Source organism: Trichophyton benhamiae, assembly GCF_000151125.1.
Source record: "Trichophyton benhamiae CBS 112371 chromosome Unknown contix00201_1.exp, whole genome shotgun sequence".
Lineage (NCBI taxonomy): Eukaryota > Fungi > Ascomycota > Eurotiomycetes > Onygenales > Arthrodermataceae > Trichophyton > Trichophyton benhamiae.
Window position 1 is genome coordinate 166402 of NW_003315098.1, and position 26202 is coordinate 192603.

Below are 26202 nucleotides of genomic sequence, written 5' to 3' on the forward strand. Positions count from 1 at the left end.
GGACTCGGGACGGCGATGGCTTGATGGCGAGTTATTGCTCTGGTTTCCCACGAGAACGGGCGAGTATATGTAGCAGACGAGAAGGACGAGGGAGAGGAGAGGCCACTCGTTCGAGCTTGCTGGGGGAGTTTCAAGGGTTGGGAGCCTGCGTGTGATAAAAGAGAAGAAAAAAGAAGCTCAGCCTCGAGGCGGGTATCCACAACCTACCCAGTAGTTAGTTAGTTTAGTTACGTTGAGTTAGTTAACTCAGAGCAAGTAAGTAGTAATATAGTATACACAGCAGCACAGATGCCAATCACCACGTCCACGGCCAGCAATTCAGCAAGCGGGATGGAACCCCCAGGAGGCCAGCAGTGCCCGGAAGAGCCTTCACTGGCTGGACAGACAGCAGATCTCGCGCTTTCGTCGCCTTTGAAACGACGCAAAGAAACAAAAAAAAAAAAAAAAAAAAAAAAAACAGAAAAATGCGCGAGCTCGTGACATGTGACTGTTTGGGGGCTGCAGCATGTGATTTTGGCTTAGTCATGGATCGCTGTGATTCTATTGGCTGGAGGGAGAAGCGCCCTATTTCCTTATTTGGAAGGTACAAAATCACGACTCGCCAAGACTTTCGATTTGAATGTTTATCTAATCAGATAACGATAAGGCGATAAGCCCGCGGCCGAAGGGGACGAAGCGCCGGCGGATGGCGACGGCGACGGCGGCGATAAGGGAGGGTGGAACGACGTCCGGCAGCTGCGCCATGTTTTGCTTGCTTGATCATGTCATGGACGTCTGCCAAAAGGCGTCCTCTGCCGAAGCCAGATGCCAGAGTTGATCCGTCACATATCCTCGTATTAAGACGAGACCAGCTCAAGCAAAACACGTGGTTTGTCATTTACGTAAAACCAAACGGGGGGGAGACAGTCTGCTGGGCTGGGACAAGCCCCGGGGCAAGAAGGGCAATGTACAAGTACATACATACAAACGGATGGACAATGCTAATCCATGTCTAGAGATGGAGTCGATGTCAGAACAGTGCATCGGATTCTAGATAAACTTAATCTAACATTGTGATGCAAGTAGTTCGTAGGGTATCTCTCTTGATCAGAATCGAAACTTGCCGTCTCATCAAACAGCAACATGGATAAACCCAGCAACACCTTTGCCTCAGATAACCACATGGTATGAATAATCGTACATGGCACCACTCAAGGGATTCTGTAACCTAGAAGGAACAAGATAAACAGTCGCAAACCCCAACAAACCAAAAAAAAATTCAAGGTTTAGTTCATCATGGCCAACCTGTAGCGTTTCGAGCGGGGACTGGTGGGTTTCACATGAAGAGCCAAAATAGTACTCAAAGTACTTGTACTCCAACACTCTATCCTGGTCTATCAAAATCAACATAATAATCACCAGAGACTTGCTTGCTAAAGTGTATGTTGCGTTCGCAGTTCGCTCGTAAAAAAGAACATGCATAAATAAGGGTATCTTGCTCTAAAAGCCAAAATAAAAGAAAGGGAGGAAAGGGATGAATGTAAAAATAAAATCGGGTATCCGAAATTCAAAATCATACAACTGAATACCAGTCATCATCGCTATCATTATCGAGGATTTCTTGTTCCTCAAGAGATCTCAGGAGTAACAGCTCTTCCTCTGTCTCTGCCTTACGGCGATCTGTCTCGATTTTCTTCATCATTGACTTGTTCATTGTCAATCTATGGTAGATAGGCGCTTGGACGCTGTACCAGTGGCCGTTCGCTCTGGCTTTCATATCACAAAGGACCTTGAACGCGGCGTGCCATGTAAACCAGGAATCTGGCGAACACTGGTACGCACATGAAGCCAGCAGGTTCTTCCATTCATAAGCGGACTCTCTCCAGACAATAGCAACAGGATGGTCAATATCAGGGGGCTTAATGGCCATCAAGGACTCAGCGGCAAACGTAACTTTAGCTGCATGGGACAGCTTGTCGGTTACTCTTCGATAGGTTTCAGAGGCCGCCTCAACCTGTTCTCGGAGCTTGTTGATAGCATCCAATAATTTGGAACACCCAGAGTTCCTTTCTTGAATTGCGCGGTCCCAGGTTTTCTTCCAGATTGCTATGAGATCTTCATCTACCTTGGGAATATTAATCGAAGGGCAGTCATTGTTTAGGCGAGAGTAGATCCTCGCTTTAACCGTTTCAACAACTTCAAACCTCAAGCAGTCGAGGATATTGTCCGACTTCCAGGTAATAGGCTCTCCGTCCTGCTCAGATGCCTTGTCGATTTTATAAGCTGGATTTCGCAGGGTTAATGGGCCCAGGCTTTCACGGTATTTTTGCCTATTTTCCGCCGGATACTCGTACCCGGACTTTCGTATATCTGCAAGGTGGCTAAGCAAACCCGAGAAATGTATTGCAAGAGGGGAACCAATGCCACCCCGATGGTAGCAATACCTCTCATGCTCGTTGGTGCACAAGCCAAGAGGGTTTTGCGACATATTGAAAATGAATGCGTATTCCATGAAACGGTCGAATGGCATGTCCCCGACACGTCGAGACACCTTCACAAGGCCGTATTCCTCAGGTTCCGGGATTTCTGGCATGGGATAGTTAACGAACGGTTTAACAATCTCCTGGTCCCAGCAAACCCAAACTTCATCACCATCATAATCACCGCCGGAAAGTAGGGAAGCAAGAGGAACGTCGCCTTTGGTGGGGAAGATAGCCACGTGCTTCAGGTATCTTAGTGCAGGATGAAATACAGCTCGGCACTTCTGTATATCACTAGGCAAATGAGCAGGAGCTCGAGCAACCAGCACATCGATACCATCCAAGTCCGTGGTGCCGTCTTCCCAGCTATCCCCAAGATCGAGATGAATCTGGCCTTCTTCAAGCACACCATAGGGATCAGGTATACAATATACGTAGGTCGACTGTGGGATTTTTATTTTGAGGGCTTCAAGCTTTTGCACAAAGCCACCTAGAGAATTCTCTTTAAATAGTCTTCGTACGAATGCAAGGTTCGAGGGTGAAAACCCGGCATCAAGAAGCCCGTTGAGTTGTGCAGTGTGGTTAGTGGGGAAAGTACTCTCATTCAAAGCCGGGATTTGAGAGGATGCATCTCCTCCATTTTTCCTGACCCAGGCTCGACAGGCTACGGGATCTCCGTTTTGGACGAGTAAGAATTCGCTGTAAAATTTATCTGCTTCGTCTGGGATGAGAGAGAGTATGTACTCCTTGTTGACACCTCTGTCTTGCAGTACCATCAAAAACTGGATATTCAAATGCACCGGTTGGGGAGGCTGGGAGTATGACGAGACATCAAAAGTCAACTGGTGCTCATCGAACATCAAACTAGTATCACAAGGGGGGGGGGCTGCACTTTCAGCTGGGATGCATTGATGACCAGCCAATATCCTCTCTCAGTTTCAAAATTTCGAAGTCCCTTCACGTGGATGTCCTGATCATCTTTGGCAACAAGCCATATTCCCTTAGCTCCGGCAATTCTACCTTGGAAAATGGTTGGAACCTTGGATAGACACAGGGAATCTGCAATTGCTCTTCCTAACGAGCGGGACATCATGGCAAATCCGTCACTCATTTTTTCTTGTCTTGGATCATCATCGTAAATGAATTCCTCCGGCCGAAGAGTAATGGTCGCTGTGGTCCTCGAGAGTCCTAGGCGGATTCTAGTAAACAGTTTGGAGTATTCCTGATGGGTGTTCCTGGCATAGTGAATGTGCCAGTCAACCAGCTGCTCAACCGTCATAGGGGCGTGGTTCTCCGAAGTCTCATCCATCGGCGAAATCCCTGAAGGAGTCCCAAGGAAATCCTCACCGTCAACGGCAAATAGGAACGCTTTACGCCCAGAGCCACTGAAGGAAGTTGTCTTCGACTTTGATTTAAGGTCCTCCAAATAGAATGCACGCCATCTACGGCCAAGAAGGTAATGGTACTCATTCGAAAGCCATTTGCCTAAGGCTTTCCCAAAGATCTCTGCATCACGTCCACTTTTGGTTGGATGCTTTGAAGGGAGTAATACCTCCAGGAACCTATCAGCCCCGTATCTTCGAGCGAATCTGTGGCTCTTTTCAAGCTTCAGTGGGTTCAGAACTAGGACCAATCTCTCATCCTTCCACTCAAGCTGGCCACTGAAAACTACCATGGTCCGTTTTTCGGGATCCATGTAGCTTTCGGTTGCTACCCTCCAAACTCCCAACTTTGGCTTTTCAATCTTGTTTTTGTATGGCCCACGAGACAAGATTTGGAAAAGAGTATGATAAGATTGGTCTTCAATAAGGATATCTTCCGAGAGTATGGTCTCAGGCATGATATCACACGCCCGCGCCAAGCGTTCAACTTCATATCGAAGCCGTAGAGGAACATCTTTAAACCATTCAAGCCGTTTGGAGAAAGGGCCTTTGGTCACTAGGTCCGAAAGCATTGGAATGAGCTTTCCTTCATCTAATGGCGTGAGAGTGGGAGAGATACGCATCACCGGATATCTTGGCAACCTAAACGTAGCACTTGCAAAGGAAGTCAAGGGCGTGGTAACACGAGAATTTGGCACAGTGGATACAGTCGTTGAGGAAAAGCTTCGACCTGGGCTGGTAGAATCGTTGAAGGAAAGGCCCTTCGAATTCGACAGCCCAGGGCGCATGCTGCGACTGGGACTTTTCTTCACAATCATCCCATCGTTTATTTTGGACTGCAACGTATCAATTCGAGGAGATGTCGTACACGGCGCGGACCCTTTCGCGGGTGCGCTGGGGACAATTCCATAATCTCCAAGTTTTAGCTGCTTGCGCTTCTTAGAGGGAGTCTGGATTCTCACCATCAATATCAGTCAAAGCTTCCACAGCAAAATCAAAATCAAATCCATCAAACTTATCAAAATCGGAGAGCGTATAGGTATCAGAACCGTAGCCACCGTCGCAAGCATCGGATGATGAACATGTGTCAAATTCAAAAATGGGGGATGAAGGCGCGGTGGAAAATACCTCAGAATTGTTTTTATTCTTCCGTTTAGCTGACCTATTGCCGTTTGTTTCCGGTATGCATTTATCAGGGGTATCGATGGTTGACGTGTCCGCGGAGCTGGTCGGTCGCGCGGGAGAGGTGCTTTCAGCTAAGTTGTACTTCGTCATCCAAGCAGCATCATATAGTATTTTAGACCAATATTCATAAACCCCGGCTTTTTCTTTCTCAGAACGCAGCCTCAAACGCTCGTCAAGCCCCCGCCGTAGCGCAGTAGATGAGAGCGGGTCAGCAAAATGACTTTGAAAGGATCTCCCAGATATTTGGCGGTTGGGGAATTGTTGTCTATCCCACTTGAATAACTCCATTAGGGGCTCGTGGAGATGATCCTGCCAGTACAGGTAGATAATGTGGTTGACGCATTTCTGTTCAGCGGGACAACTTTCGGAGGAGCCTTGGGATTGTACCCTTGGTAAATCGAGGTCAAAACCAATGTTTATGTCTTCAATTATCCGCTCAAGATCTTTGCCGGATTTTTTTCGTTGCTTGTTCATTGTGGTATCTGAGGGAGTCCGTTAAGCACATGTAACTAACGAGCTAAGTTGAACATTAGCATCGTCAGGAGAAGGAAGATTATACATCAAATGTCAAGAGGATGCAGATAGGATACAATATATACCTGCCAATGTCCAGCTGAGTTGGAAATTATAACCCCGCCATGCAAGTACTCAGGTTGTGATGAGGACGTTGATATCCAAACAGTTCGTTAGTTATCGCTGCGCAAGACGAAGAGAAGCTTCAAAACAAACGCTCAACGCGACGAACAACTTAAGACGACGAGTAGCGCAAATATTAATGAAGCGATAGAAGTAGCATTGGCACGTTTTGACAGGTCCGCAAGGCTATCAGCAGCGTGAACCGTGTCAAGTGTGCGGTGGTGAGGTTGAGAATGAATCCCCTGTCGCAACTTTGTTTTTGTCGTAGTTAGCTGATAAAGAACGGAGCGGCTGCAGGGGGAGAGGGGGCGAGCATCGCCAGCAGACACTGAATCACCAAAGAGTTAGCGAGTCATCGACCAGCCATCTTTCTTTATTTCCTGCACATTCGATATCTGCATGCATATATACGCCAATCACAGCGGTGGGCAAATGCGGGATTGAGCCTTTTCTTCTTTTGTTGACGAGAAATCAGAGGGACGTCGTGAGTTGACTTGCTTAGCTAGTGTTGGTTAACCCTGTCGGCCGTGCATAAACGAGTCGGGCCTGAGGAAGCGAAGCGACGAGACCAGACGCTGCCAGAATAACTAGTTACAGAGTATATATAGACAAATTTGAGAGAGATATGGCTTTCATTATCTTATATACTCCATAAAGATTCACTCAAAAATAGAAGAAAGGCATGAAACTGTATTTATTCATAAGAAACATCAACGCTGGGTCGTAAACATGATGTCTAGAATAGCCAGGATACGAATGTCCTGTAGAACCAGCCGGCATCACCCTGCTGCTCTCTCCTGAGAGCCTCCTGGGCCAGGAACTCAGCCTCCTCACGATCGATCTCATCCTTTCCACTCCAGAGATCGGCCTCTGCAGCCTTGACGCCAGAGGTCTTGGTGTAGAACTTGTATCCGAAGAGAAGGATGAGATAGATAGGGATACCGAGGTAAGAGGTGATGAAGTTTTTATAGTCGAAGTTACCATAAGTTTTGGGGCTGTGAGCAAAGACGTTGAAACTCTTGGTGAGGCCGATGAGGATACAGAAGGCGAGAGCACCATAAGAGCCAGGAACACCTAATGGTGCCTTGAAGGCAAGGGACGTCTCTGGAACGTTCTGGGCGTTGCGAGCACGCACAAAGTAGATGTGTGTTACCAGGATGGAAATCCAGGAGAGAAGACCGAACATGGTAACCATGTTCACAAAGTAGCCGAACACAACCTTGGAGTCGTCCGAGACGTTCAGGTATGCGAGCAAGGCAAACATGGTAGAGAGTGCAAGGGCGTAGATAGGGACACCGCTGCGGTTGGTTCTGGCAAGGATAGCGGGAGCTTTGCCTTCACGAGCCAGACCGTAGATGGTTCGGGTTGCAATGTAGAGATCGGAGTTGGCGGCAGAGAAAACGAAGATTAGGATACAGGCGTTGAAGATGGATGGAAGAACCTTGATTCCGGCGATCTGGATGGCCACGACGAATGGAGATGCACTGGCGCTGTTGGAAGACTTGTTTGCAAAGAGGAGGTCTGGGTGGTTGTATGGCACAACCATTCCGAGGAAGAGAATGCTGAGACAGTAGAAGAAGAGAATTCGGTAGAAGGTAAGCTTGATAGCACGGGGAATCGTCTTTCGAGGGTTCTGAGCTTCGCCGACAGTTACACCAACAAGCTCAGTTCCGAGATAAGCGAAAGTGGCTTGAACCATAGTTGACCAGAAAGCAAGGAATCGGCCGGATGCGCCGTGGGTAAGGTAGGTGTTAAACGCTCCTGGATCCTTCCAGTATCTGAACCCTTTCCTGTCATGATCGGGACCGCCTCCGAGGGCAAGGATGAGAGTCAGGAGCATGATTCCAAGGATAATGATGACCTTGAACGAGGAGAGCCAGAACTCGAACTCGCCGAAGAATTTGATGCCGAAGTAGTTGATCGCGACAATGACGATCAGGAAAACGGTGATCCATACTCCGGGGTTCACTTTATCTCGCTTAACCCAGTACTGTATGACCAGTGCAGCAGCAGTTAGCTGATTCGGCGTGATGATAATATACTTGCAGTAATAACTATTATCACAACTTGTTAGCAAAGATAATGTAAAAAAAGAACAAAACCGCATACATGCAGGTGCAGGAACTAACCTGTAACCCAGGGCAAAGCCAAGAGCAGGGTCGCAAAATCTAACGGCATATCCAGTAAAACCACTGGCAAGGGGTAGCCATGCGGCCATCTCACCAAGCGCGCTCATAACAATCCAGACGACGAAACCGACGATGAGATAAGAAATAAAAACGGACCCGGGCTGAAGGTTATCACATTAGCGCTTTGCAGTGGAAACTCATGGCTTAACGCGGAAATTCAACTTACACCAGCTTTTGCCAAAGCAGCTCCAGTACCAATAATCAAACCAGTTCCAATTGCACCGCCAATAGCTATTAACAGCTGTTAGCGATATCGTCCAAGCTGCAAGCTGGATCTATCATAGCTTACCAATCATAGTAATGTGCCGGGATTTCAGTCCACGGTGCAAGCTGGTGTTTGGATCGGTCTCATACTGTATCTCGCCGGTCTGATCTGAAAACTCCTCCTTCGTCTGCATTGTCTCACTGAGAGGGCCATCTTTCTGTTCCCAGGTCGCCATCGTGGGCGGTTGGCAAAAGCCGGAGACGTCTGGCCTGGACTGGGGCTATTGAGGCAGCTAGTTCGACACGCCGACAAGGGCTCTCTAGACACTCTATAAATACGGTGCCGCGTGGGAGAGCTTCAACACCGTCAGTCTTGAGGCGGGAGAGGGCAAGGTCGGAGGGAGAATGCAGCAGGCTGCGCCTTGGTGGGCGCAAAGGGTAGTATTTATATCAGCCCCAAAAGAACACAACCATAGCCTACTGTGCAAAAACGCGAGGAAAAAGTAAAAAATTTGCAAAAAAAGTGGGCAAAGGCCCTATTGACTCCCGTTTAACCATTCTAGGGTTGCAGAGAGGGAGAGGTTCCGACTTAACGCCATCTCCATAGCTGGGTCGAGTACTCCGTCAAGCGTCCCGAAAAAGCGTGTTCACCCCGTATATAGTTTGGGCGTATGTGGTATTAGTACCCTTGGATCCTATTGGTGCGGTGCCGGGAAGAAGCCGGTGGTGACCTGCGTAGACATGGCGAGTTACTCCGTGATGAGACTCCCACAAACCGCCCAACCTATCAAACGGGGGCTTCTCTGATGCAAGCGTTCGGGACAGCCATATAATTTATCGCTATTATGCACCAAAAGTATGAAATTTCATGGAGATTGCAGGCTAACGTGAGTTAAGATCCCTGTCGTCCGGGGTTGTAATTTCAGCGGCATGGGGCCCCTGTCTGGAGTCTGACAGTGACAGCCACTTGGGCACTGGAACAAATGCGTCAAGCCGAGATTTGGGGAGTCCTCTCGCTCTCGTTCTCTTGTCATATATGGAGTATTCCATTGGAGGATATATTTGTTAGCCCATCACGCGGCGTATTAGTGTTATCCGTCGCTGGTGAGTGCATTGATGGCGGCCGAATCGAAGGCTTGGTTACGCCCCCAGGCCAAAATTAACAATAATGGAGGCGGGGGGCGACTCCGACTCAGGGTCAAAGGGTGCAAAGCTTGAAGACGGGCGAGCGCGCCTTGCTTAGGTTTCACGGACGGAAGAGAAAAAAAAGGAAAGCTTCCAGAAGTTGTTAGATCAGCTAAACAAGCGTAGGACACACTGTGGACATGGTGAATACGAGCCCGACGTTCGTTGTTTCGTTGACGTTGGTCGTTCGAGGCAGAAGAAGAAAAAGTGGCTTTTTCGAGGGCGGGTCATGTGACAGGAGTGTTGACCCCCCTTGCGGATCTACATAAGTAACGTCAAATCGACATCATCGTCATCACCACCACCGCTACGGAGTACCAGCATCGAGAGAACGGCAAAGAGAGGGTGCGAAGGATATGCCGAAAGATAAGAGGTGCCGGAAGACAAGCATTACAGGAACCCGGTGGCTGCCGTCAAGCTCAGCTTCCGTGGAGTGAAACAAGAGCCTACGGAGTACGGCCAACTTCCTCCTGTCGGAGAGCATTACCGAAGGCCATTAATCCCAACCTCTCTCCACCCGATGCTGCTTGCAAGTGGTTTTACCTCCTATCCAGGTCCCTGTTGATGTGCAAAGCAAATCGAATCTTACGTTTGGCTAACATAAAATCATCCCTTCTTAGAGCCCTGTATGGAGAAACTGCAACCAGTGACGTCTGGTTGGGAATACTATAGAGAAGGATTTTTTTTTTTTTCCAAATAATTCTCCGCATGGATGCAGTATCCGAACCAGTCGGCTAGTGCTGCAAGGTCACGATATGCCATATCTTACTTACTTAGGAGAGAATGGACATTTTTAGTTGCAGGATTGCAGGCTCTGTTATCATTTTCGAATCTCCACCGACAAAATAGCCCTTCTAACCCTTGTGGAAGAGGACCGCCTTTTCGTCCTGAACCGTGATGAGTCCGACTGAACGCCGCGAGTTACCGCCATGGAGCCAGGATAGACGATGCTTCTTGACTTGTTATCGTCGGCCCTTGGGAAGTCTCTCCGAAAAGTGCTGTGTCTCCGTCTCCTGACAAGGCCTCTGTTTGCATCCCTACCACTCCAAGTATCGCCTAGATGCTTGGTTGCTTGGGTGCCAGGGGGAAGCACACCTTGTTGTGCTTGGCAATCTCATCGTTTATCAGCGATTGATGAGCCATCTTGTTATCAAAGCTGAGAGCGAAGAGCCTGATGAACGCAACCTCAAAGGAGCCACGCTAGACCAGCGAGTGATGCCCGAAACGCTGCGCTTTGTCTCCAGGCTGACATCATGGATCCCTTTGGTGTCAATATAAGGGCGCGAGCTTCCTCCAGTCACAGTAGACCTAAAAGCTCCATCCCATATTCCAGCTATTCCGTACATGACATCGAATGGGTACATGCTAGGTGGCGGCGACCAGCATCTTTGCATCACTAAGCATGCACGCTTTCCCACGCTACTTACACTTGTTTGCTTGACAGAAATAACAAATTATTATTATTATTATTACGACTTGCTCTGCCGTGTGGTGCGAGACGCTGCATACATAGTATTATTGCCACGGCCCACTGAAAACAGGCTTGTGAGACTGTGGGGTTCAGCCTCGGCCAGCGAAAGAGGGTTGCGTCGCCTTCGTGTTGGCCGTCCGAAATATATATTTTATATCAGCACCAAGGCCGCCCAGTCTTATATACGGGAGCACAGATATAAAGTACTAAAGCCTCGCAGAGCTGGTCGCATGCGAAAGCTCCCTGCCCCCGCAAGTCAGATATAGGCTGCTGCCTCAACTTTTGCGAGTTGAGATCCCTTCGTATCTCTGTCCGCCTCCTCCACACTTCGCCCCGTGCCAAGCTCATCTCGCTCGCTGACCACCACAGAAGCAATCGCCAAGAGCCGAGCTTAGTTAGTGACGCTGTCTGGCGACCAAACAAACATGCGCTCCCTCGCCCAGCAGAACCTCCGCATTTCCAGAAAAATGAATAATGCTGGCAAGCTTTGGCGGCCACTTTCGCATAGTGCCCGACAGGGTTACACTCTTGGCCACCCAGGTCTCTTGGGAGTCTGGGGAATTTGAGGGGGGTTGCGCGATTTTGACCGGCTCGAGCCCAGAGTACTGAGCACTCCCACGGCCTATCAGGCAGGGATAGGCAGAAGAGCAGTCACTTTCACAATAATATGCTAACAATAGAACCCATGATAGCTGTTAGGTTTCTTCGCGTTAACTGTTCCTCAGTGCTGGAAACACCGTTGACGGGATGATCACAGCCATCACGTGTGAAGCTCGCCTCGTGAAAGGTAACCCCAACGAAATTGCAACCTTGACATCCTCCACGCCACAATTAGCCCCCTTCCATAGCTCCGTTAGCTTAAGGGAAGCTCTTTTGGTGCTACCAATTCTGACTAGTTACAGATAATTTACGGAGCACTCCGTACCCCAGAAGCTTCTAGAGAGAGTTTTATCTTTCTATCTGGGAGAACACCTTATTCCGCCGAGTACGCAATTTACGCATTGATCGACCGGTCTATGGCGTAGGGCGTGATGCTTAGCATCTACTTCTCCGGTGGTTCCGTTATTTACTCTTAGTAATTGTGTTGGCTCCAGATCGAATGTGGAGGAAATCTCCCCCGGAGCTAGAATTTATTTATATGCCCGATAAATACCCGACTCGTGGAATTGGGAACATACGCCGGATCTATACTTCCTCGTTATTATACATCCCAGCGCCCAGAGAAATAGAGAGTTAACTTGCTAACTAGTCAATGCAGAGTAATTAGCCAAGCTCGTTTAACGAGTGTCTACGGCCTGGTTATGCTTGGCTCACCTGACAGGATTCCTCATCTGTGATGCCTGAAGGAATGGACTTTTCAAGACTTCGTCTCTTGACATCTTGGCTGCCCAGTGAATTTGGGGTGGAAAGTATTGGTGAAAGGAGAGAGAGAGGGAATTGAATATATCGGTTTGAATCACGTACACATTGCTTCATTAACTGGTCCATCCTAAGTAGGTGGCGGCATCATCCATCTATCATCGATATTAATTCCCGATACAATGCTACTTATTAACCCTAAGCACGAAAGAAAAGAGAAAGACAAAGGAGAATCTTCAAGAGAAAATGGAGAGAGACCAATTATTGCATTTATGGTGTTCCTGGATAAATAGAAACGGGTATCTTTGAGCAGCTCTCACAGCATAGAGAAGGATAGCCAATGAAGTAACAGCGATAAATAGGCGTAGGAAGAGAGTAACAGTGGAAGCTGCTGGAGTTCGAGGGTGGCGTATATATAATAATATGTCTGCCCGGACATGATATTTACGGCGTGGCGTGATTCGGATTCTCCGGATATATCTTTTTTCAGCCATGTCCATTGTGTTGTCCATTCGGTACGCTAGCCGGGGTATCAGAATATGAAAGTGGGAATCCGTCAGCACTGCCTCCTGATGAGCCTTTGGCAAACCCCTCGCGAGCCAGCATAGTGTTCATAACCGCGCAGTTGTACGCTGCTTCGCCCGGCGGTATCACCACAAGAATGTACGTATTGTCTGTGAACAAACCGAGAAACACGTTAAATTGTGGGGTCTTTGTGTGCATGACCAGGAAACTTGCTGACGCAGGGGTTGTATGCGTATTCCTAGCAGCACAGTGCTTGAACGCCTTCATGATGTTTGATAGCCGCTCGTGGCGGTCGTAGATAGGATTTAACTTGCCCACCTCAGACGTGACAGAGGTGATGGTCAGAAAGGTCGATCTTTCAAACAGAACCACCTCTTCAGCATCGATTTTTGCTGCAAATGCATGCAAAAACCTTTCTATCACGGAGAGGTTTGGGATAAGTTTATGTACGATCCCAGCCCAAGCTTTGTACAGCGACTGGTCCCAAATACTGCTGCCAAAGGTATCAATGGAAAATGAGCCAGATCGGGCGCGAATCAAGGCCGACCGTTCCTCACATATCCGCCTTCGGTGTTCGGCCTGGATTAAATCGAGCTTATGTATGAGACAGAAGACATAGGCGTTCGGACTGAATTCTTGGAGGGCACCGATGATAGCGCTGTAGGTGTCGAGGTCTCGCTCGACTTCACGGGATTCGATATCAAAAACATATACCAGCACGGCGACATCGGAGAATATATTTTCTCTCTGGGATGCGAGATACGTTTCCATGAATGCGTCTTGTCTAGGAGGTCGGGCATATGTCAGCAGCTAACCACGGTCTCTCGGGAGGGGGGATGCCGCAACGTAACCTACCCTCCGCAATCCCATAGGTTCAAGGTTAGGTTACCGATAAACTTGACATGGCTATGTTCGACGTCAATTGTAGCTCCCAGCCGCCGCACATCCTTTGCGACATAGTTGCTGAATATTATCGATCGCATAGAGGACTTCCCCGAGCCGCTTTTGCCCATGAGCAGGACCTTCCGCTTCTTCTTTTTCATATCCATTGCTGTAGCGAGTATCGAAACTTCGACAAGTCAGTCGGGTCAAGTGATAGATGCTGTGTAAGGACGAACGAGCTAGGCACTGATGGAACTACTCGTCAGCGGGAAAAGATCTGGGGTTCTGGGGAATGAAGGATGGCATTTTGTGTGAGGAAACTCGCAAACTGACGTAGTGACGCATGGAAGGTTTGGCATTGCCTGGTTGGGATTAGCGCGTCAGCTACTGCTAACACAACAAGCCAAGTTGTCTCCGGCCTATTTACAGATAGACAACAACCCTTGATGGGTTTCTCCTTTTGTTACTCCCTTCCTATATAATACAACACACGAGTTCCCAGTTTACCAGAGATATGCTTGCATTAACCTCATCTATCGTTGATCGGATTAATTGAATAAGTAGCATACTGGAGCGGGATCCCCTATTTCTCTTCCTGAAGAGACTATCCAGTATCTGTTGGAAATGAATCTAGGGGATGTCGAAAGGCGAAAGGCTACCGATGAACCTTTCGCATCGTCTTGAAGATCAAAAATCTAGCAATGACCAGCTTTGATAACAACGTTCCAGTTGTCGCTGTCAAACTCCTGACCTCTAAGTGAAGAAACCTCGGGATTCGTAACGCATACATTTACAATATCCTGAGCATATTCTGCGATCTGCTTGCAAGGAACAGAGACCGAATGCGTGTTCTACCACGCATAAACTCAGTAAGTGTTGATAGTAAGCCGGGATTATACAACTTACATCGTTACAAAGGTAGATGCCTGCCTTCCAGGAGCAGCTCACACGGGTACATGTCCGTGGCGGGGCTTTACAATTTCCTTTGAGCCCGTTAAGATATTTAATGCCATCTCGGATTGTTCTGAGATTAGCACCGTCGCCCTGTGGGTGACAGTTAAGCGAGACCTGGATTTTATCTCTCGTTAACAACCATCCGCAGCTAGATTTGCCAAACAGTTGGATGCCTTGGGTCAATATAAACTACCTTAGAACGGGTCTGGAGCTTATGTTTAGGGCCATCCTTTGGGGGGTCCTCTGGCTTTAGTATTGACCCGGTGAGATCTTTGGCTTGGGAGTAGATCTCCTGGACAGTGCCTTCAAGGGTCACGTTCTTCCCGTTTACCCCAATAGGGCCAATGTATGTCAGCGGCCCAATCGGGTATGGAAGAGTGTCGGCGAGCGGGCTTGCATAGACCTGTTGTCATGTTAGGCGTACTTTAGCTCTCAACTGGTTACCCGGTCGCGGAACTAATAAAATACCTTGGTGGCGCCGATGCCGAAAGCTACAACGGTAGCGAACATCGACGCAGTACTGAATTTCATTTTGCCTGTCAATAACAAGTGATGCCAATACAAGCCCAAGCAATAGCCAATAAACGTCAAGGCGCAAGTAATTAGTCTGCAAGGAAGAGAGAAAGAGAAGTCGAGGAGGGTGGATTGAATGGGTGGCCTTTATAGTTTTTCCATCACGCTCTGCAAGTGACTACCCGGATGCAGAACACAGTCGTTCCACAACCACTTTTGGTCACTCAGGCGTCGCGACACCGTCGACATTCACGACTCAGCTGCTTCTCGTTGCTGTACCTGAATTTCTGTCTCTTGAGCCGCTAATGTGGGGCGTGCAGGCGCCCAGCGCCGGAAGAGGACTAGTTCCCGAACGCGGCAGCCGCGCCGTGCGCCAAGCTGAGTTTGTAGGCGCGACCTTCTTTGTCGCTCGCTTGCGATGACCATATTAAGGGTAACAGCTTCGCACCATTCGCAGATTCAAGAGGCAGAAACGTAGATTATACGTATTATATCCTTTTTCTTTCACTCTGTATCCCCTAATGAGGGGTAGGCCGGGGTGGTAGGAATGGCCAAAAGCTATTCAAACCCATGTACGAAGAAGTACTTGCATATTTAATGGAAAAATGTTGCAGGGAAGAAATCCCATGGGGAGTAGATTCTGCCATATTCTTGTCTAGCTGCCATATCGTGTTCAATTACACAGCTTTGAGAAAGTATGTACAGCGCTTCATAGAATGTATGGGTCCCATATCCCTGGATCTCCGCCATTGACATATTTCCCTGCAAGGTTGGAGGAGTATTGGGCAATAAAGTAGGTTCGTGATATGCTTTCTGCCTAAAATACGTGCATTCGGATATCATTACCCGGTATACTCCGTCTTATAGTATCAGATGAACGCCTTTGTTGTTGGGTTTAATATGCGAGGAATAGAGACGTCATGGTAACTTGATGTCCCCTTCTAGCGACCGAGGGAATATGTAAATTGAGAACACAGAAAGGCCAAAGACGGTCCACATATTATCTGCAACCAATAGAGAAACTTGTGCCTCTCCTCTATCCTTGTTTCTCTCCGCAGAACTGTTCATATAACGTTCCTCTAGCATGCCTGAGGTAGTAGGCAGCCGAAGTATAAACCCGGACTACTTGCTTGCTGCAGGCCATAAAGAGCATGGGCGAGACTAAGGTAGTATCGGTTAGACCTTCATGACCTCATAATCAAGCTTTTGCCCCAGTATTATAGAAGGGTATAAAACAAGCCCAGGTAAGGAACCCGACTAAATTGCTTGACAAAAGGCGGAAGCAATCTGCAGCACGAGGGCGCGAAAAATGCACGTACTCGGAATAGTCGCATTAGCGACGTGATATCGGAGCCGCCACACTTCTTTTGGCGGTATTACTTCCATGGGGTGCCCGATCGCCCGAGTCCTCTAGGTAATAGCATTGCTGTGTAATACCGACATGCCGTCATAGCATATATGATAAAGGAGGAATGGATAGGACAGATGGTTAGTGGTACCATGAATAAGTAAGGTTCATACGTGCAATATTTACACTACCGGCATCTACCCTTAAATATCAGCTTCCAAGGTTGCGGCTTTCAAGTAATATCATCCAAGAGGGCTGTGCTCTGTGGCGGCCTGTTGGTTAGCGCACAGGGTGACAATGTAACTGGTTAATATATTCGCATAGCCCAGGGCTGACTGAGGAGGGGTGATCCCTTGGGCCAGAGGCTGTCCGTTGGAAAAACAAAAGCACTAGTAGATAGTTAGTAGCACAGACGAAGATCCGGCTGTGGTAATTAGCTGAAGAGCGGCTGCTGCCCGCTGTCATCTGGCACCAGTACCATGACTGCTTTAACCAGCAACCCGTGGCAGACACCAAATTAAAGTTGATAGTCGCCGTTTGGAATCGTGACGTTGGCGTAGGGTGCTGCAGCCTGGTGCAGCTAGTTATATGTACGCTCTCTCGTGTGCGGGTAAGCTAGTCGTGGCCTGCATCAGCCAGGGATTGACTTGAACGAGCAAAAAGGATGGTGCGTATAGTAGCATTCCCGGATGATGAGAGTAACTACTCTCCTCTTCTACGCGTGGAAGAGAGCTGGAAAGGAAAAGGAAAAAAAAAAAAAAAAAAAAAAAAAAAAAAAAAAAAAAAAAAAAAAAAAAAAAAAAAAAAACAAAAAAAAAAAGTACAGTAATCCTGATTCACTGCCCGGCGGGGAGAAAAACACATCGAGAATATCGTCCTTGCCCGCGTATATTATCCGTATGTATGCATGGTCCCCGTGCATCGTCCCCTTGGCCCGGGAAGCTGCAGTGGTCGAGTAGCCTTTTTGTTTGTCGCCTGGATGCTGGGAGCTCGAGGACACAGGACGGCCAACAAACAGGCTGTCCCGCTTGGCGACGGGCAGGATAGAAGGGCGTACTGTGTGATAGCCATCGACCGGGGTGTAATCGGTGTCTCTTTTGATCGCACACACGCCATCTCTCGTAGAGACAAGGACTTTCTCGGGCTTCCCATCTGCATCTGTGTCTGTAGGCTCCCACCGGCGTCCGCGTGAAGCCCATTCGTAAGCCCTGGAGCAGGCTGATTTGTCACTGCAGCGAGCGTCCTTTTCCAGTCAGCCTGGTGTCCCCCCGTATGGGCACCGTCCTGTTGACTGGCCCGTTGGTTGGATGCTGCGTGGTTCGTCTGCTAGTCAACTCGTTAGTTAGTTAGTGAGCTGGGGTCGAGGATGGCCGCAACAGAAGAGACGCTCTCACCACCCGCCACCAGCAATGAAGAAGACCTCCTCCGCGCAGCCTGTAGCTCGTAGACGAGACGCCCTCGCCCTCGCCCTCGCCCTCGCCCGTCCCTCGAATAGCCCAGCGAGACCTCGCCGGCGCTGCTGCTTGCTCGCGACCAAAACGGCCGTCTCACGCTTCGTCTTCTTAACTAAGCCCAAGACTGGAGAAGAAGCAAAAAAAGCCTCCACCCGAAAAGAGAGAGCGACGAGAGAGAGAAAAAAAAAGCCGCCCACCTGTTTTCGTTTTCGTCCTCCGTCCTTCTTCTCCTGCAGCCAGACAACCGACATCTCTCACCCTCGCCCTCGCCCTCACTCTCTCTCACTCTCTCTCTCTCTCTTCTCCCTCGCCTCGTAAAGAAGAAGAAGAAGACGAAGAAGACGAAGAAACAGAAGACGACGCAGACACTCTTCTTCGTCTCTCCCTTTTCTTCTTTTCTCCCTCTCTTCTCTCCGTCCTTCCGTCTCTCCGTCTCCCCGTCAAGTCCCCTTCGATTCTATCCTTAACCACGCTCTCTTTTTCCGCTGCCAGGATCTTCTCTGTTTTGGTTATATTATTCTTTTTCTTGCTATTAACTGGGGGGGTTTGCATCGTCGGGGGTTCCTGTTTTTCATTCACTGTGTTTTTACTGCTGCTGCTGGCTTCGTTTCCATTGCTTCTTTGGCCGCTTGGTTGCTGGGAACTCGCCCATCCATCTACAAACAACGCACTCGGGATTGAAGAACGAACGGCCTGCTGCCTCCGTCAGTGCTGAGCTCGCTGCATCTACTCGCCCTCATCCACCGTAATCGCCTCCCGTCGCCGTCGTCGCCGTCGATCAGCCCGGACAAGCATCGAATATGGCGTCCATCCAGTCTCCCACCCCAAAACTCGACCGATACATCATCATCCACGTCGCTACAACCTGTGATGAACATGGCGTCTACGTTACAAAGGACTCTGCCGAAGTCATTGAGCTTGGATGGATACTCCTGGACACCAAGAACTGTGAAGAGGTAGGCCGCCGTGGCTTCACCCAGCCCGTCTCAGAGTGGCCAGCTTGCTGACCACGTATATCAATTACCTCCAGATCCACCGTGAGAGTGTCCTGGTGAAGCCAGTCAACACTCCCATTACGCCTCTTTGCAGTACGTCTTCTCCAATTCCGCTGATATCTTTTATTTTTCTTATATCATACATATATATTTTTTACTCGCCGGACCTGGCGTGGAGACTTTTTTTTTTTTTTAAGCTAACCAGGCAAACACTTACAGCGAGCTTGACTACTCTTACGTGGGAACACGTCCGGTCCGCAGGTACTTTCCGCGATGCCATCAATCGTTTCGACACCTTTGCCCAGGAGAATCTCCTGTCGAAAAACCTCGAGTTCGCCTTTGTGACGCTGGATTCATGGGACATGCGTGTGCAGCTGCCTAGGGAGGCCCGTGATAAAGCTGTCGTGCTACCTCCGTATCTGCAGCATTCCCGCACCTTCGACCTTCGCACCGAGTATCAACGATGGCAGCAGCACCACCCGGAGTCTCTCCCATTTGGTCCCAGCGACCTGGCCAACATCTGTGCCGCCCTCGAGGTCGAGCCCGTCCAATCCTCCGCCCCCATTAAGCACAACCTGCCCTTCCACCTGCAGGCTCTTGCCCCTGCGTCTCCTCGCCGTGCAATGGAGGAAGTAATCACACTTGCCAGAGTGCTCCGTGGCCTGATCCGCAAGTCTCAGCCTCCCCACGAACACCCGGAAATTATGACCCGCCCCATGGACGCCAGAGCGGACGTTCGTGCGTTCTTGGCAGAGCGTAGTAAGGTTTTGCATATGAGTGGCTTGCCTCATGATACCACACAGTCCGAACTCGAGAGCTGGTACACTCAGTTCGGTGGACGGCCTATTGCCTTCTGGACCTTGAGAACCCCAGACCAGCACAAGCCCACTGGCACCGGCTTTGCAGTCTTCTCTTCCCATGAAGAGGTAAGTCTATGCTTATTACCTTATTTCAATAATGATAATAATAATAATAATCCAACCATTGGCTCATGTGCACATGTAGGCTGCTGAGAGTCTTTGCATGAATGGCCGTGCATTGAACGACAAGGCAATTGAAGTCTCCCCTTCCTCGAGCCGTGTCCTCGACCGTGCCGCCGAGATTCTGGCTCCGTTCCCGCCTAGCAAGAATCGTCCTCGTCCTGGCGATTGGACGTGTCCATCCTGTGGTTTCTCCAACTTCCAGCGTCGTACTGCATGCTTCCGCTGTTCGTATCCAGCTGTTGGCTCTGGCCCAGACCCAATGCCATACGCTTACCCTTATGGACCGCCTAACATGATGCCACCACCACACCACATGGGTCATCACGGTGGTCACGGCGGCCACGGCAGCCATGGAGGTCACGGAGGTCACGGTGGCCATGGCATGGGCCACCACTCAAGAGGAATGGGAGGAAATGGTGGTGTTGTGCCATTCCGTGCTGGAGACTGGAAATGCGGGTCTGACGGTTGTGGCTACCACAACTTTGCGAAGAACATCAACTGTCTTCGCTGCGGTGGACCACGTTCAGGTGCCGCAGTTGTTGCTGACTCTGCATTCCCAGCTCCCATGGATCCACAGTCTGGTTTCGGCATGGGAGGTCCTCCTTCCATGGCAAACACTCCTGGGGCTGGACCTTTTGCTTCTAGCGGTGGTAATTTCGGCGGCTTTGGTCAGCAGTTTGGCGGTCCACCCAGCACCTACTCCCTTCCATCCGGTATTGCCAATGCCCCAGGACCCTACCCACCACCCATGGGCCAAATGAACCATGGCGGTTATGGCTCTACTAGCGCCTCTCAGTCCGTTGCCTCCTTCGGCAATCCTGCAACCCAGGCTGCGTTCACGGCTGCCGACCATACCCCTCAGCCCGTTGGTACCTCCAATGGCGGCGGATTCTACAGTGGTGACGGAGCATCGGATCCCTTTGCCTTCCTTTCAACTGGTCTTGGAGGCCTGACTGTCGGAGATGAGCCCCATGGACGCAGAAACGGCGCATCTGCCAACAAGTCTCCCGCATAAACCCGGAACGAATCCGCCTTCGCTGGACTGTTGTGGATAGCCTGACTACACCACTGCAATCCTATACGACACGAAACTTTCTTTTATACAGGCCTAAGACCCCAAGATTGTCCCATTAGAACTCCTTCTCAGTCTATCTCTGAAGGAGTTGGCCCTTATTTCTTCGTTTCTTTCTTTCCCGTTTCTTATATGTGCAGTCTCTCCCAAACCCATGCATTGTTTTTGTTTCAGTCCCATTTTAGTGACGGCCTCGGTCTCCTACCATTTTATCTTCATCCCAGCCGAAGATTCTTTCACCACTCGCAACATCTTCCGGTCGATTACAAGAAGTTAACCGCTTCAACCCGGGCCAGAAAACCACCATACCACTAAACACTTCCGGCTGACCTCATTCTTTCAGTCGCCTTTTTCCGGAATAATATAAAAAGCAGTTCAATAGACCGGTCCCAAATAACACTCGATGTGCGAACATGGATCTGATTCTTCCTGGGTTTTATTCTTTCTTTTTTGGTCTCTTGGAGCGGGGGTGTGGGATGTTGGACGGATGCTTCTGCTTTTCTTATGGCATTTTGAGCGAAAGAGAATATACCAAAGCACACTCTTCTTTTGGACACAACTACAGTCAAAATCACACCGAAAACGATACAAAAAAAAATAATTACACCAGCGAAGCAAAATCAAAAAGCAAAAGAGCGGCATCCAAAACATCGGAAGGAAATTGGAAACGGGTTACAGAAAGACGGGTATTTTGTTCCTCTCCTTGACGCAAAAAATATTTCCCCAGTGGGAGGACATTGGTTATCTTGTTAATTCTTTTATTTTTTCTATCTTACTTTATTTCTCCTCCGTGCTATTTTTTCTTTTACCTTGAAAAGAATTTGACTGAGTCTTGGGAAACGGGGGAAGGTCGGAATACAGCGGACGGGAAGAGAAAACGAGCAAAGCGGGAGAGTCGGGAGTATTTTACCTTATACATGGCATGCGGCGTGTCTGTTCTGTTCCCTTCATGCCAGGAAAATGTTTTCTTCTCTTCTTCCTTATTCCTCCTTTTCTACATTGATCGCTTACCTTTTTCTTTGCCTTGCCGGCCCACCTACCTACCATATCACTGCCTGCCCCCTTGCTATTCCATTGTTACCCCTACCTTATTCTCTTTTCTTGGCCTGTACCCTTTTCTCTCGCCCATCACCATATATTTTTGTTCAGTCCCCTTTAATACGTTACTGTTACTGTGTTGATTCCATCTCTCAAGCTTTGGAGGGTTGCCCCATGAACGGACAATGCAAGGGTAGTTTTGGTTGCAGGATGGAGTGTTTTCCTTTGGCCATCAGTTGGAAATGGGTTGGCTCTTTTTTGGGATGGCATGTGGGTTGTCTTTTATCATTGGAGTGCGGCTTGGAGGAATTTCCTTTTCGTCTGTTTTATTTTCTTTTCTCCTTTGCTTCTTTTTCCTTCTAATTGAATTTTCCATATCCGGCCTTCTACTATCTACCTCTTCTCAAAAATTGCCTTCTGTTTTACTAGTGTAAACCTGCCTTTATAACTTCCTCCATTGTAGTTAATTCTACATTGTCCCGAAAGTTTCATACATACTTCCTTAGAATGACTCTATGTATGCTACGAATGTTTGTGTTACGCATATTGCCTTGGTTTGGATCTATTCCCCATTTAAATGTCAGTATATAAATATTAGATCATAGCTGATATATCATTCAGCATAAAAAGAAACTGTACAGGTGGGCCAATGTAGACAGAGAAATCGAGATAGTTACAATTGGATATCAATTACTCTGTATCATCACCCGGAGCAGTACTGGCCACACTTTCTGACCTTTCTGACCTTCGAGCTGATGATCGTCTCTTTTCCGTCTCCGTCTCCTCGCCTTCATCTTCCTCCTCAATGCGGCTGATGTTGCTTGTTGCCACTGAACTGGCCCTGCTCGCCTGTGACATTACAGTCACTTCATTTTCATCTTCTTCCTCAATTGGCTCATCCTTGACACGGACCCTCTCTCGTCTACCAGGCCGTGCAGACATGGTGCTGGAATCCATATCTGAAGGCTTGATAATACCAGCAAGCAACTTGAGGATAGAATTCTTTGCTTTCACAAGTGCATTTCGGCTTGACGCATCACTAGCGACACCAGCTGAAATAGCTTGATCTAGAAGGTCTTTAACCTGGAGAGGCAGCTCATCGTCATCTTCTTGGAGCTGGGAAGTCATATTGTCAGTCCTGATGCTGGATCTCAAACTTTCCCTTTCATCTGGAGCTCCCTCTGGAACACGAGAACTGGCTCTTGATGAGGGCATTGGAGCGGGAGTGGGCAAGTGTAGCTTGCTTAACATCGAGAGCAAGTATTTCCTTTCCTCTCGCGGTGCGGTAGCGAAGCCCCCAACACCCAGAACTCGTTGTAGGATATCCTTAGCGAGAGCTAAGTGAAGGCTCTCGCTCGGCCGGAGTGTCGAGTTATTCGACAGGCTCGCTGGGGCCAATGGGTCTCCTCCACCACCTAGGCCGATAATGCGACGATCATCGGTCCACTCCGTCAACATTCCAACGACGCCTGACATGAGTACCTTCGTCTCTTTTTCACCGACACTTCCATCTATTTCACCATCACTATCCTCCTCTGCCTCAAGTGCATAAAAGTCATCCACAGCTGCGAGGACGGTGCGGATTGCCGGGACTGCAATCTTTCGCATATGCTGGGCATTTGCGATGTGTGAATGGCAGTAGACAGGGAAGAAATAGGTTAAGGCTTGCCTGAGAGTGAGGTTGTCTCGCGTCCTTGGGTTGAAGAATGCAAGGACAAGAGCTTGAAGGAGGGTTGCAACGGAATTATCGTTAAACTCCTTGATGGAGGGAGGAATTGATGGGCTAGATGGGGAGAGAGCATTCGTGAGGAGCATTTTGCTCAATGCAATGACGGCTGCACTTTGAGCATGAGGTAGGTTGGATGTCTTCAGGGCTTTTGCGAAGGCCTTCAATAATGGTTTTTGGAATGGTGGAGGAGTTACAGTGTTGGGGTCATTTGCGGAAGCAACTGGCGCAAGTAATGAGTTATGAGTTGTGACTATATCCGACAGAATCCTGAGCGCCATTTCTTGAAGCGACTCATGACCCTTGGTATAGCAGTGGATAAACAATCCCAGGTTTTCCTCTGCTAGGGACTACTCAAATGTTAGAATCAGGATACAAGCAAGCAGCTTGGGGTATAATTTACGTACCTTATCTAACAAACAGCATAATCCTAAGCATTCAAGTCCTCTTTCGCGAATAGGGGCTTCATGACTTCGGACGGCAGGCACAACTAGGTTATTCAACATCGTCACAAGGTGCACGTTGTCTTGAAGATTTCCCTCCACATTTTGAAGCATGCACTGTGCAATATAGAGGCACTTCATGTTAACCACGATTTCCTTGAGAACTTTAGCCTTGGCCTCTTCCTTGTTAAAAGGCACCTCGCTGTCTTCATCTTCATCGTCGCCTCGTCCCGCGCCGCTTTTGCGTTTATCCTTTTGGGCCGGCTGGTTACTGTCTTCGCTAATCTCTGATTTAGCTGAGACAAAACTGTCTTCCGAAACAATTGTGTCGTGGACTTCGGCTACAGCTTCAAGGACTACACTGCAGAATTCACCCTCCCCAGCAGCGTTGGGACTGCAAACGCAGCGTAGGACCTCGACTGTAAGTTTTGTAATCTCTTCAGGAAGGTTAGGAACAGCTAAAGTTTCTCGGAGCAGAGAAAACATTTTTCTTCGCCCAACCTCGTCACTGTAGTCAAGTGTGAGACAGATATAGAGCAGCTGTTCAACTATGAATTCGTATTCCATGGTCTGCTCTTCTCCTCCCTCTGCCTCCTCGGGATTGTTCAACCGAGTAAGAAGAACATTTGTGTACTTGTGCAGATAAAATGCCATAGCTGTGACTTCGGGGATTTTTTCATCAGCTAGGTCCTCGAGTTTCCCGTTGCCCTCCTGTCTGCAGAAAGAATTGAAACTTCGGGCCATGAATGCAGATTCAGCCGTCAAGGTTTCCCAGAACTGTTGATCAAAAGTAACCGAATCACGGTAATCAGGCCTTCCTTCCCAGAAATTCTTCATGGCTTCATGAGCAATTCCATTGTCTACCCCTGAGTTCACCACATCAATGCGCTCCAAAAGCTCAGTGAGAGCGGCAATTGTGGGAGATGAAGACTTCTCCCCATCTTCCTCTTCTTCTTCTGTTCTATACGAACTTGCGCAATCTTCAATCCAACGGTCATAGAATAGCCGTCCAGCCGCCTTTCTGACACTATCATCGCGATCACGCATACCCCAGCGCAGTAACTTCTCTCGCATAGAGAGAGACAGGTGGCGGAAATCACCAAGCGTGGGTAGTAGCCTGGTATACAGAGCTCGTCTAGTTGGGCCGTCAACATCTCGAGCTCTTTCAAGGAGGAAGGGCAAGGTTGATGGGGTAAGCGGAAGGTTTAGTAGAAGCGTACGCCGTACTTCAGCGCTGGTATCATTTTGAAGCACATCAAGAAGCTTCTCCAACAGAGCCGAGGGGCTGTCTCCATTGTTTCCTTCCTCATCCTCCTCATCATTCCCTGCTAGTCTGCCGAGTCCCATAACTGCTTGTACACGAACAGTAGGCTCTTTATCTCTGATTCTTTTGACAAGTCCTTGCCGTATCAAGTTATATAGCTCATCATCAATGGAATCCAATGAATTCACTATGTGCGAGATGATCTGGGTCGTCCTGTATCTAACCGTCTTATCCTTTGCGGCAAGTAGTGGGATGAGTGTGGACACAATTGTGAATGTGAGCCGCGAAGAAGGGGTCTCCGGTAATCCACGTGTCTCGTCAGGATCATCGTCAGAATAAATCTCAAGGTCTGAGCAGTTAAGTCAATTTCCTTGATCAATTTGTTCAACTCAGTCAACAAACGTATACACTTACCTTTGTCAGTGGCAGCTTTCAAGAATGTTCCAAGAAACTTGATAACCCTATCGGCCGCTCCTTCGGCTTTCTTTACCGGGACTACTCGAATCAAACATCGGCAAATCTCAATGTTTAACTCCTTTTCTGGAAGCCCGCCTCCGGCTAAGTCAGGAATTTCGCTGAGGCGGGAGCCTTTTTTTCCGTCCACTTTAGCTACCCGGAGTCCACAGCAAACTTCCTGAATTTTTCTCAACTTAATAGCAAGTTTCCTATGCCCTGTAATTGCGCGCTGCGCATCCGCAAATATTTCGACGACATTTGACCGAAGAGACGCAGAGGTTGTGGGTAAGGCAGGCTCCTCTGGGATATAAACAGTAGGTGCGCTTGTTGGTGGTACGGATGACTTGCGTGTTGACGCAGCTGACGAGGGGCGAGTGGAAGAGGAGCGTCCGGGCATCGTAAGTTACGCCTAGTGCGCGGAGGTATAATCGAGTGTCAGATAAAGAGTTCGCAAGTCGTATGGTCGATAGATTGTGGAC

At 48.8% G+C, this 26202-nt stretch overlaps 7 protein-coding genes across 7 annotated transcripts; 2 read left to right on the forward strand and 5 right to left on the reverse strand.

The window, feature by feature from the left end:
* Nucleotides 1–1149: 1149 nt before the first annotated feature.
* On the reverse strand, nucleotides 1150–4629 carry ARB_00794 (RNA-directed RNA polymerase, putative; the record flags this gene model as incomplete). The annotated part of the gene is made up of 3 exons (XM_003012866.1): nucleotides 1150–1479; nucleotides 1559–3301; nucleotides 3325–4629. The coding sequence occupies 3 exons, from the start codon at nucleotides 4627–4629 to the stop codon at nucleotides 1150–1152; spliced, it is 3378 nt and encodes a 1125-aa protein (XP_003012912.1).
* A 151-nt stretch (nucleotides 4630–4780) lies between these two features.
* ARB_00795 (uncharacterized protein) lies at nucleotides 4781–5500 on the reverse strand (the record flags this gene model as incomplete). The annotated part of the gene is made up of 1 exon (XM_003012867.1): nucleotides 4781–5500. The coding sequence occupies one exon, from the start codon at nucleotides 5498–5500 to the stop codon at nucleotides 4781–4783; it is 720 nt and encodes a 239-aa protein (XP_003012913.1).
* Nucleotides 5501–6398: 898 nt separating this feature from the next.
* ARB_00796 (amino acid permease, putative) lies at nucleotides 6399–8291 on the reverse strand (the record flags this gene model as incomplete). Its single annotated transcript, XM_003012868.1, has 4 exons — nucleotides 6399–7716; nucleotides 7792–7952; nucleotides 8018–8082; nucleotides 8141–8291. The coding sequence occupies 4 exons, from the start codon at nucleotides 8289–8291 to the stop codon at nucleotides 6399–6401; spliced, it is 1695 nt and encodes a 564-aa protein (XP_003012914.1).
* A 4265-nt stretch (nucleotides 8292–12556) lies between these two features.
* Nucleotides 12557–13644, reverse strand: ARB_00797 (uncharacterized protein; the record flags this gene model as incomplete). The annotated part of the gene is made up of 2 exons (XM_003012869.1): nucleotides 12557–13379; nucleotides 13451–13644. 2 exons carry the CDS (start codon nucleotides 13642–13644, stop codon nucleotides 12557–12559), a joined length of 1017 nt encoding a protein of 338 aa, XP_003012915.1.
* Nucleotides 13645–17658: 4014 nt separating this feature from the next.
* On the forward strand, nucleotides 17659–18461 carry ARB_00798 (uncharacterized protein; the record flags this gene model as incomplete). The annotated part of the gene is made up of 2 exons (XM_003012870.1): nucleotides 17659–17735; nucleotides 17870–18461. 2 exons carry the CDS (start codon nucleotides 17659–17661, stop codon nucleotides 18459–18461), a joined length of 669 nt encoding a protein of 222 aa, XP_003012916.1.
* Nucleotides 18462–18546: 85 nt separating this feature from the next.
* On the forward strand, nucleotides 18547–20739 carry ARB_00799 (uncharacterized protein; the record flags this gene model as incomplete). Its single annotated transcript, XM_003012871.1, has 3 exons — nucleotides 18547–18702; nucleotides 18777–19667; nucleotides 19747–20739. The coding sequence occupies 3 exons, from the start codon at nucleotides 18547–18549 to the stop codon at nucleotides 20737–20739; spliced, it is 2040 nt and encodes a 679-aa protein (XP_003012917.1).
* A 1785-nt stretch (nucleotides 20740–22524) lies between these two features.
* On the reverse strand, nucleotides 22525–26120 carry ARB_00800 (uncharacterized protein; the record flags this gene model as incomplete). Its single annotated transcript, XM_003012872.1, has 3 exons — nucleotides 22525–23910; nucleotides 23968–25616; nucleotides 25682–26120. 3 exons carry the CDS (start codon nucleotides 26118–26120, stop codon nucleotides 22525–22527), a joined length of 3474 nt encoding a protein of 1157 aa, XP_003012918.1.
* Between the last annotated feature and the right edge of the window lie 82 nt (nucleotides 26121–26202).